This window comes from Mastigoproctus giganteus, chromosome 6, assembly GCF_048544385.1.
Source record: "Mastigoproctus giganteus isolate SK-2022 chromosome 6, ASM4854438v1, whole genome shotgun sequence".
Lineage (NCBI taxonomy): Eukaryota > Metazoa > Arthropoda > Arachnida > Uropygi > Thelyphonidae > Mastigoproctus > Mastigoproctus giganteus.
The window spans coordinates 53,761,313-53,773,434 of NC_143580.1; the positions used below are offsets into that span (position 1 = coordinate 53,761,313).

At 37.3% G+C, this 12,122-nt stretch overlaps 1 protein-coding gene across 1 annotated transcript in view; it reads right to left on the reverse strand.

The window, feature by feature from the left end:
- The window catches only part of LOC150084278 (succinate--CoA ligase [ADP-forming] subunit beta, mitochondrial-like), a 103,122-nt gene that overhangs the window by 74,891 nt on the left and 16,109 nt on the right, over positions 1–12,122 (reverse strand). Inside the window, exon 3 of the mRNA XM_090375142.1 lies at positions 6,903–7,002. Within this exon, the coding sequence (XP_090231268.1) occupies positions 6,903–7,002 (100 nt within the window). The remainder of the gene's footprint in view (positions 1–6,902; positions 7,003–12,122) is intronic.

Genomic DNA, 12,122 nt, shown 5'->3' on the forward strand with positions numbered 1-12,122 from the left:
AGAAAGAGGTGGAGTAATAGATACTAATTCAGAAGAAATGTGCCCATGGAAATGTGTGTAGAAAAGTATTTAGCTGAAAGTGACTATGTGACAGAGAGAGGAGTGAGTTTTGAAAGAAAGATTCTGGTTATACGACTCCAGATGTTGGAATAATATTCCATGGTGGGAAAAATTTCCAATTCTACAAAGTTTGTGCTTTTAAAAAGAAAAGCAATACCAAGAGCAAAAAAGAACCTAGTTTCTTTGATGCAGTGGAATCAATATTTAAGACCTACTTATGTCAAGACAAATTAGAAGTCAGAGTTCTCTCCAGTAAAGACACATATTCATGTCTAAAAATCTGAATGTTGTTGAAGATGAGCAAGAGTGTAGCAGACTCATTTTTGTGAGAAAGCACTGAATTTTAGAAGAAGTGAGTTAACTAAGATTTCTTCTTTTTCATACTGGAAAATTTTCTTGAAATCAGCATTTATGGAACTAGTGGTGGATATTTAAGCTGTAACTTTTTGCGTGCAGAAGAGTTTGTACACAAAAAGTTACAGCTTAATGTGTGCAGAAGAGTTTGTTGAACCAGACAGTTGTTGTTGTTGTTTGGATTTTTAGGAGCATTAGCGACTAAGGCCATATTGCTCCGGGAATATGCAGTGGTCATTCCCCTGACCTTTCCGCATCCTCCGTATTTGGTGGTGATGGGCTCGAACCCCGGTCTAATCAAGAAGCGTATGCTACGCACTGCTGCTCCTTCCCACCTAGCTACGGAGGCGCCAAAACCAGATAGTGGAATGTAGTGTATTACTATTATCGGGGATGATCATAAGTTGGTGCAAGGGATCACCACACACAGCCCAGTGCTCATAAAGAAAACACAGAAGCCAAGGTAAAGCTTTTAACCAAGAACATAAATACATGGATAGCCTTGTCCAGGAAACATTTTTACATTGGTTATACTCTATATTTGATAGTCTTGTTCCTAGATTAACACATGCTCTTTGAGTAGACCGGACTTCAAGCTCCTGACTGCTAAATACGGTCGATCTGCCAACTTTCACTAGACCAGCATGGCAGATTATGGTCCATTTCTCTCGACATATTCATGTCTAAAAATTTCTTTAGACATGAATATGTGGACTGATAATGGCCGCAGTTTACTTTTTTTTTTTTTTTTTAACCTATATATATTAAAAGAACTGTATTTGATTTTGTTTTTACCATCTAATGTTTAAGCTTATAAATGTACCTAATGTTGAGCTTCCTGAAATGATATGAAATAGTTCTATTATTGAACTGTTATATATTATATATAAAAATTAAAATTAATATATTATGAAGAAAAATAAAACGGCTGGAGAAATAAAGTAATAAGAAATATCGACAAATATCAGAGACTGCATAAGCATACCCAACAATCAGCCTGGAATATAAAGTAATGTTACTAAAAGTAACATAATTACTTTATATATATATAAAATCCTTTGAATGCTAACTGCTGACCCCACACAGTTATTTTGCTCTAGCTTCACAAGCTCTCTAGCTAGGCTGATAATAAATGTTGACTTCTCCCACCTAATAACACAAGTGAATTTTTATTAGGAAAATTGTTGACAAGTATAAACACCAAATTTCTGCTTTAATATCCCATTTTCAAATAAAAAAATGATGTTGGGGCACAGGACTAAGTTTCTGTAAATGCCTTTTGTGCATAGCATGGTGTAGTTGCAGTAGGATCCTTTTCTAATAGTAATATCTCATTCCATGGCTATCACTGTAGGCACTCTCTTTATTCATTCTAAAACTAGACAGAAAAAATGCTATGATGGGACATCAGAAAAGAAGAACATGTTTTAGCATAGAAATGTGGAGGGCAAGAGTTTTTCATTTTTTCTTGTAACAACATTTTCCATATCCATTCTACTCTGTTTCTAATGTAAATTTCTTTTTTTGAGTATCTTTTTGAATTTTCTTCTGAAAATTCAAAAATTATATTTGGGAAATAGCACAGTTTGTACAACATTTGCTGTATAGCAGGCCCATAGGATCATAGATTGATGATTTTCTGCTTTGGTCTACATGCTTCATTTTTGATCACACACTTCCTAATTTTATTCTGAGAATATATTATCAACTATCAATTTAAAAGCATTTTGAGTATACTGCTAAACACTATATTCTGCAAACCATTTTCTATATTGAAAAAGTAAAAATAATAATATCACTGGAATAAAGCTGTAAAGATGCAAAGATAAGGAATGGAAGTGTAGCAGCCTTGAAAATCTTGGAAAACCAAAATAACAGGCAAAAAATCAGGGCAACTTAGAATCAAACAATGACACTAATGAAGATAGGTTTAAAATAAAATGCAATGTGAAATATTACAATTCATTAGAAAACTATATGCCAAATGTAGTTTTCGTATGTAAATAGGAGGTGCTACCCAAAAGTACCTGAAATGTATTTATAAAACAAATTACTCATCCTGGGTCTTATTCACCACTGTCACATTCGAAGTAGTCCCCTTGAGAGCGTAAACAATGATCCCAGTGCTTCTTCTATGATTGGAATGCATCCTGAAAGTCCTTCTTCATCATAGTATTCAGCAATGCCTGCGATTCGGTTTGGATATCCTATATGCTGTCAAATCTTCGACCCTTCAGCTTGATTTTCATTCTTGGGAAGAGGAAGTAGTTGCAGGGGGCTAAGTCTGACAAATAAGGGGGGATGACTGTCATGTTGTTGGATGCCAAAAACTGTGCCACAGCAAGAGATGTGTGGGCTGGCATGTTGTCATGATGAAGGACCCAGTTCTTTGTGTGCATTTCCTCTGGACATTTCCTCCTGATGGCTTCCCTTAACCACCTCAGGATGCCATAGTAGAACTTTGAGCTGACTTTTGCGACATTTTCCAGGGTGGTGCTCAATAATGGATGCCCAGAGCGATCGTCATCATCAACCGACATTCAACTGTTTTTAAAATGTATGTCTAGTAGTATGTCTGCGTCTGGCCTAAAGCATTGTTACCAAACGCTTGTTTCAACTTCTTATGGGGTTTCTGTTGCTGTATCGTTAAGGAAACAAAACTTGATGCAAGCACGTTGCTCTCTCATATCAGCCATCGAAACAATTGCAAACTATGAGAAACACACCGCCAAAGAACTGCACATAAATATTCAATGACTCTATCCAGCCTGATGCCACGTGGCACACGGATTCACAAAGGATGCATGCAGCATTACCTAGTGTCACATGTCCGTAATAGATGTAGTTCCCACTCAACATTCAAATTTTGGGAACATTTGGGCAGAATCTTGTATATCCTAATTTAGGATTCCTGTAGCACTTGCTGTGTAGTTTTCTGATGAACTGTGATATTTCATATTGCATTTTGTTTTAAGCCAGTCTTCTTCAACAGCTTCATCTGATTCTAAATTGCTCTCAATTTTTTCTCATTCTTTTAGTTTTCTAAAATTAATATTTTCATAGTTGCTGCAGACCTGTCCTCTAATTTTGCATCTTTATAGTTTTACTCTGTTAGTATTATTATTTTTACGTTTTCAAATTCTCCAGCAAAATCAGTGTCTGCAGCTTAGTGTGCACTGTTTTGTTGGATTCCACATATTTTTTTCACTCAGTTCTCATACATCTCATATGCCACTCTTTTATTCATATATTTTTCATAATTTATATATATATATATGTATAAAGGACATTTATTTATTAATACAGTATATTTATTTTTTCAGACCACATCATTAGACTGAAAACATAAAGTGTGCATTTAACCGTTTTTTTAAAATAATGCATCCTAACTAATGTATTACAATTATTGACAAATGTCTTATTATATACAGGGTGATTCACTACAAGTGCGACAAACTTGCAGGAGGTGTAGGGGGCAGAAAGACATATCGGAATCACATAGCATTGCAGGGTCCGAAATGCCTTCGTCATGCGGTAGAGGACGTTGAATGGGAGGTCGCGTGAACAGTGATTCCGCTGGAAGTCGCATTTGCGAACCGTTTCTGTTGAAGAAACCAAGTAGCAAAAGTCCTCCGGAGTGGATAATCCACAGCATCCAATGATTGGATGCGTTGCAGATGGTATGAACTCATTTGGTTTGTTGACAGTATCCTCCATACAGTGGATTGGGAAATACTCAATCGTTGGCCTATCGCTCAAATACTCGTACTCGGATTGCCTTCTGCAAGATGTAGGACATTCTTCTCATTGTCTGTCGTCCTCGTCGTTCGCTCTCGATTCATGGTACCTCTTGTGAAACAACCAGTCTCACGTAACCTTCTGTGCACACGTGCGAAAATCGTATGACGAGGAGCACGCCTGTGCGGAAAACGTTCCTGGTACAAGCGCAAAGCGGCGTGCCCATTACAGTACGCAGCTCCATACGCGAGGTGCATGTCGGCCAGTTCAACGTTTGAATACTCGTCCATCCTACTGCCTCAGGAACCGGTTCGCAAATGCTGACTTCCAGCGGGATCGCTGTTCACGCAACCTCCGGTTCAACGTCCTCTACCGCATGACAAAGGCAGCGCCTCCGTAGCCGGGTGGGAAGGAGCAGCAGTGCGTAGCACACGCTTCTTGATTAGACCGGGGTTCGAGCTCGTCACCACCAAATATGGAGGATGCAGAAAGATCAGGGAATGACCACCGCATATTCCCGGAGCAATATGGCCTTAGTTGCTAATGCTCCTAAAAAAAAAACCAAAATGACGAAGGCATTTCGGACCCTGCAATGTTATGTGATTCCGATTCGTCTTTGTGGCCCCTACACCTCCTGCAAGTTTGTCGCACTGGTGGTGAATCACACTGTATAATATAAATATACATAAAATTACTGTACTGTGAACAGTTTTATTTCTTGGCAAAATGGTACCTGCTGCTAGCCCTCTTGTATTTGGTGTCATAGCTCCCTGATGCATATTACTTCTGATTAAAATAAGCATATTGCAATTCTGGGAAAATTAAAAACTATTGTATCTACTTTTCTATGCTTAATTACTTCTTCCACGGAACAATTGACTTGTCCTCCACTTTTCCACACTTAAACATTTCTTACCTTTGCTACTCCATCGGCGCCTCCGTAGCCAGGTGGGAAGGAGCAGCAGTGCGTAGCACATGTTTCTTGATTAGACCGGGGTTCGAGCCCGTCACCACCAAATACGGAGGATGCGGAAAGGTCAGGAAATGACCACCGCATATCCCGGAGCAATATGGCCTTAGTTGCTAATGCTCCTAAAAAACCAAAAACAACAACAGCTACTCCATCTGAGAATTCTTTCATTTAGTCAATAAACGTTTACCATATCTGATGTGCAATTATTAGTAATGGTTATGGAATATAAAAATATTCCAAGTGCTAAAAAATGTTATGTTATGCTTTATGCTATTCTTTACTACATTAAACAAGGTTTAATATTAAAGTATGAAGAGTATATAGAGTAAAGGTTAAAAAGTGATTTTTTAATTATATATCACAGTAGAATACAGTAAACCCCCTGCTATCCACGGGGGTTACGTTCCTGAGAAATGCTGCGAATACTGAGTTATGGCTCCCATAGTAATAAAGGGGTTCCGTTCCAAAGTATGAAATATATAAGAAAAACGAGTCTAAAATTTTGTCTATGTATTGTATTATATGTACCTTCATAATATGACCATTAGAAATGCAAGCATATGGCATCGAAATGAAACTAAGAAAAAATTTAATATTAAATGTAATATTTATTAGAAATTTCAAACAAATCTTTCAAACCAGTGCCTTTGCTAACTAAAATACTTATCCCGCCAGTGCTATCGCCAGTTTCGCTAAAGTGTTGATAAAGGAGTTTTGCCTTTTCATGAATGGCAGTGAACTTAAGGGAATTTTATTTTGAGTTCGATCTTCTATCCACAGATTTAAAGCTTTTTCCATTTTTTCTAATTTAACATCACGAGTTACAGAGCAAATTTTTGAAACAATTAGCGCGTTTTCACGGACACCACGGCGAATTTTTTCTTCCAATTTTTTGTTTGATCGTACCATTGACTCATTGATTTTATAATGTTTTGCCACTGAGGAGACACTTTCAACATTAAAAATTTTGTCTGATAACTCAAATTTATCCCCTAATGTCATCACCTTTGATATTTTCACATTTCACTTGTTATTCGTAGCCATATATTTGTACGGGTTAGAAAGAACTTGTCCACAATAAAGTCACTTTCTTCAGTTAACACACTCGAAAAAGTCTGTTTTACACTGCAAAATGGTAGATTTATCACTTTTGTAAACATATCAATTTATAAATTGATAAATTTATTCAATTTATAGCATATAAATCAAAAGCAAACAACGAAACCTTCCACGATAAGCTCATAACACATACTGAACAAGGATTAGCGAGAAACATCCACGCTCGTGATTTTGTCACTCCTCCCCCCCCCATCCACTGGGCGCTGTTTTGATCAGGAAAGATAATTTTAGCAATGCCCATGTTTTTTTATGGCGGAAAATGTTCACGGCACTTTAAAATTCACATTTTTTTAGGTTTCATTTTATATTAAATCAGCAACCGCGAATACAGATACCGCGAATAGCGAGGGTTTACTGTAGTACCATTTAATCTTATTCTTAATATTTTGCAGCTTAATTAAGGTCAATGGCATTTACCACTAAATTTTGATTTTTATTGTAAAATTTTATCTCATTTTATATAATATGTAAAAGAACTTCTCTAAATAACAAAGCTCATTTAAAAAAATTGAATACAATTTATTTTAAGATAATTTCCCAGACAACTATACATAGACTATTTCTGCACCTTTCTTATCAAATAAGCTCAAAACTGAATGGAAGATTTCAGATATTTTTTAGAATTCACTAAAAAAAATAAAATATTAAGTCTACTTACGAATAAGCTGTTTTCACTCCTCCCTTGAGTCCACTGTCAAAAGTACCTTTACCTCTACCACCAGCTAATACCTGTGCCTTTACTACACAGTCTGTGCTTCCTAAAATCAAATAAAACTACATTTAATATTTAATAAAAATATATTTTTGAAACTCAATAAACTTAAAGAGCAACAGCTTTAGGCATATAAGTGCTATAAAACATTACTGTGAGTTGGCAAAAGCCTCAGTTTACATACAGCTAAGAGTAAACTAAGTTTTCCACAAAATTAGTTTTCTATATACAGGGTGTCTCAAAAATACACGGCATAACGTCAGGAATGAGTTTCTCATATGTAGATAATAAAAATATTTTATATCAAAACATAATTCCGGAAATGCTTGGATCCCGAGTTATTAACCGGAATGTACGCCTGTACGTCTGCCCTGTGAGTTTGTTTGGAAGTACATGGGGCCCAACCAAATAACTTATCACCAAACCCCCATCCCCCCAGATGTTGAGGCTGAACTGCTGTTGGTGATGTGATGAAAGAATTGCATGTAGGTTTTCCTCAGCCCATACATGCTGATTATGAAAATTTTGGATTCCGTCTCGTGTGAACTGTGCTTCATCTGTGAATATCACTAAGGCAGGAAAGTGAGGAGTTGTACCACACTGCTGCAAGAATCACTGGCTGAACATTACTCGCGCAGGGTAATCTGCTGGTGACAAGGCCTGTACCCGTTGCAGATGGTGTTCTCGCAACACTCTCCAAATAGTCGAACGTTGAGCAGCCAGTTGCATTACTATTCTGCGTAAGCTGATTCCAGGAGTAGCATGCACAACATCCAAAATCTCCTCCTCTACTTCAGGAGTCATAGATCGTGGTCATCCTCTGTTGCCAGCACGAGGTGTAAAGGTCCCATGTTCACAAAGGCAGTGATGGATACCTTCAAACATTTTCCTGTCTGGATATCTTCGTTCTGGGAACCTTTTATGGTATAAACGATGAGCCTCCAGAGCATTGCTGTCCGCCAAACCGTACATAAAGTGCATGAAGCGTTGGTCAAGACATCAAAGGCGGATATTGTTGGGATAGCAGAGACGTGGTGTCACACAGATATAAGAAATGCTGAACTGGAATTTGGGGAGTACAATGTGTACAGAAAGGATAGACAGGATAGAAAGGAGGAGGTGTTATGCTGTTAATTAAGAAAAACATAAAATTAAAAGAAGTGCATCCAGTTGATATAGATGAACAGTGCACTGTTGAGTCAGTTTGGTGTGACATAAGCACTGCGAAAGCAAAAATAAGAGTAGGAGTGTGTTATAGGCCTAATGACGCGAATGAGTACAATGAACAATTGTACAGAGAAATAGAGTGGGCTAGTAAATCAGAATGTCTTATAATGGGGGATTTTAACTTCCCAGATATTGACTGGAACTTGTGGGTTGTTCACTCACACACTAGTCAGACTTTTGTGGATTTATTGGATGATTGTTTTCTGCAGCAGCATGTTTGAGAGACAACCAGAGAAAGTAATATTCTTGATCTGGTTATCAGCAGTGATCATTCGTGTATTAAGAATTTGCAGATAAAAGAACCACTAGGTGGCAGTGATTACAGTGTACTGATGTGGGATTTACTTAAAGATTTAATTACCATCAGGGGTAAAGGAAAGGGTTTTTGCGTCCGTAAAGGTGAGTACAGTGGTCTCAGAAAGTTTTTAAATTCTGTACAGTGGGATCAACTGACAATGTTACCAACAGTAAATTCTAAGTGGGAAGCATTCAAGGAATTAATCGTGGATGCTACTAAAAATTTCATACCTATTATGAAATATTATTCAAGGTTAGGCCTAAACGGTTATCAAACAAACTAATGAGACTCATAACAGAGAAGAAAAATGCATGGGATGCATATAAATTATTAAGCTACTCAGAAGCCTATGGCAGATATAAGCTAATCTGTAATCAGGTCACAAAGGAGGTTAGGCAGGGGAAGGCAGATTACGAGAAATCCTTGGCAAAAGATGCTAAGAAAAACAGCAAGGATTTCTTTACTTATATAAACTCTAAAAGGAAGGGGATGAATCTGATTGGTCCACTTGACATCGATGGTTCGACTGTTGATGATCCTGCTCAGATAGCAAACAAACTGAATGAGTATTTTGCATCTATATTCACACATGAGGAATTATTAAGGTTTGAAAATGGCAGAAGATTATCAAATTGTAGCAGGATACTTAATGATTTTGTAATAACCGAGAGCAAAGTGGAGGAGAAATTGTTGAAGTTAAACATAAGAAAAGCACCTGGGGTGGATGGGATCTATCCAGTTATATTAAAGGAGGTGGCAAAGCAACTAAGCAAACGCTTAGCCATAATTATGAGAGCATCCTTGGACTCAGGGGAGGTTCCCACGGACTGGAGATGTGCAAATGTATCCCCAATTCACAAAGGGGGATCGAATGGTGACACAAGTAATTACAGACCAGTTAGTTTAACTTCTGTTCCGGGTAAAATAATGGAGTCACTGGCTAAAGATGCATTGCAGAATCATCTAGACAAGACTACAGCAATAATTCAGACACAGCATGGGTTTGTTGAGGGAAAGTCTTGTCTGACAAATTTGATAGGATATTATGATGTGGTTATAAAGGAACTGGATGCAAAAAATAATTTTGATATCATATATTTGGATTTCAGGAAAGCTTTTGACACTGTTGCACATGGAAGACTATTGTAAAAATTGGAGCAGAATGGTATTAAGGGTAAGTTGCTACAATGGATAAAATGATGGTTAAGTGGGAGAAGACAGAGGTTGGTAATCAATGGGTGCTGCTCTTCGTGGACTAATGTTATTAATGGAGTCGCACAGGGTTCGGTGTTGGGTCCACTGTTGTTTTGTATAGTTATCAATGATATTGCTGAAGGTATATCAAGCTTAATGTTGAATTTTGCAGATGATACAAAGGTTGGCAGTGTTGTTAATGACAGCAATGGCAGTGTGCTACTGCAACAGGATCTATTTTGGCAGATGGGCTAAGAAGTGGCAACTGAAGTTTAACCTTGACAAATGCAAAGTACTGCATATGGGTAGAAGTAATCCCAGAGAAACATACCAACTGTGTGGTACTACACTTAAGGTGGTAGAAAATGAAAAAAGACCTGGGAGTAATTGTGCAGTCAGATATGAAGTTTTCTGAGCAATGCAGACAGGCTGCCAGGGCAGGTCATGGGGTTTTGTCAATGATATATAGGAATTTTGCTAGCAGGGAAAAGGAGGTGATTGTACCTCTGTATAAGGCAATGGTCAGGCCACGCCTTGAGTACTGCGTACAGGTCTGGAGGCCTCATTTTAGGAAGGATGTAGATTTGCTTGAGCGTGTACAGAGAAGGGCAATAAGATTGGTGAGGGGAATGAAGAGATCCTCTTACCAAGAGAGGCTTAAGTTCTGCAAATTGCAGTGGCTGGAGACTAGGCACCTGCATGGTGATCTGATTGAGGTGTATAAGGCTTTGAATGGGTTGAGCACGCTGAATTCTGATGGGATCCTTCCACTTGTTCAGATTACAAACCTAAGGGGGCATAAATTCAAATTAAGAAAGGACAGATGTAGAATAGATGTGTGGAAAATTTGCCTTTAGTAGCCAGGAGGAACTGGACAGGCATTTGGAGGGAATGGTGTTTTTTTTTTTTGGCTGATGCTGCATAAGCTCATACACTTGCTTTCTTGCATCACATGCTGCTACTACTACTACTATATCTGCTTGCTCCTGATTTGAGTTCATGGTCAGAATGGAAAACCACCAGATTCTGTCAGTACCTTGTGATGAGGAAAATCACCTGCGGGAGATAAGACATTCTGGTTAATAACTCGGGAACAACATAGTTCCAAGCATTTCTGGAACTATGTTGTTATAAAATATTTTTATTGTCTACATATGAGGAACTCATTCCTGAAGTTATGCTGTGTGTTTTTGAGACACCCTGTATGTGTGTATATATATATAATACAAATACGATTAACTCATATTTGGCAATCTGGCCCAGGACGGCACTTACGAGTTAACTCGGATTGGTATGAATTGCCTTTCAGGTGCAGCTACGAGTATATTTGTAGCAAATACGTGCAACTGATGGATAGTGGGCTTTTGGGATAAGAATGAAAAATCAACCATGATGTCAGAAAACAAAATTTATTAAAAAAATATATATATTTTATTTACAAATACATAAAGAAAAGTGTACTACTAAAACTCACGATAATATTATAGTGTTTATTTGTAATATTTCTTGAAACATTCTTCTACACAAAGAGCAAGCTTTACTTGGCACACTGGACAATAATAGTGTTTTTCGGCATTTTTTATTTCTGGTACATACTTGACATGGCTTAGTCAGGCATGCTTTTTATTTCAGTTGGTGTTATAGCCTCTAAATAATGAATGTCACGTTCAGACCAAATCTTCTTTGGAATGTTTAGAATTTTTTCTCCAATCAAAAATTCAATGAATGTTTCTCTGAACTTTAGAGATTTTATGGTGGAACCTGTAACTTGACAGAAAAGGATATATGCGTTATGTATATATATATTTCTAAAATATGTAATGCAATTTTTTTCAGCCATCTGATGGTTTTTCTTAGTGCCGAATAATATGAGAGCATTTGATCTGATCAAACTATGCTTTACATTCGACTATTGTAATCTCGAATTATGTTGTGTTTTATCGAAAGTTTTCCATTCTGGTTATGTACCTCGACTATTTCAATAACGTGTTTGTTAGAAATAGTGAGAACTTCTCTTTTATCCCTCCACTTACAAACTACAACAGGGCCATTTCGTTGCCATGCAACTTCTCCTTTCTTCAATTTTCTGATCACCAGATCTTTTGGATTTTCTTTTCTGTTGGTGTGTAATGTTCCAAATACATAAGTTTTTCGAGTAGACAAAAATTTCGTCAGAGCAACAGAATCATAAAAATTGTCCATATACATTACATATCCCTTGTCTAAGTAGTCTTCAAGCAAGTATAGCACAACTTCAGCAGTATGACCTATGTTTTGTTCAATTTCTTCTGATTTACCCAAATAAATTTTTATTTTCATACAAGGACGTTGGACTTGCACAGTTTGTAAAGTTTGATTCCATATTTGTGCTTTTTTTATTTTTTTGTGTACTGACAGAAATTCAGTCTCCCCCGCCACAACATCAACGACTCATCAATACAGTGTTT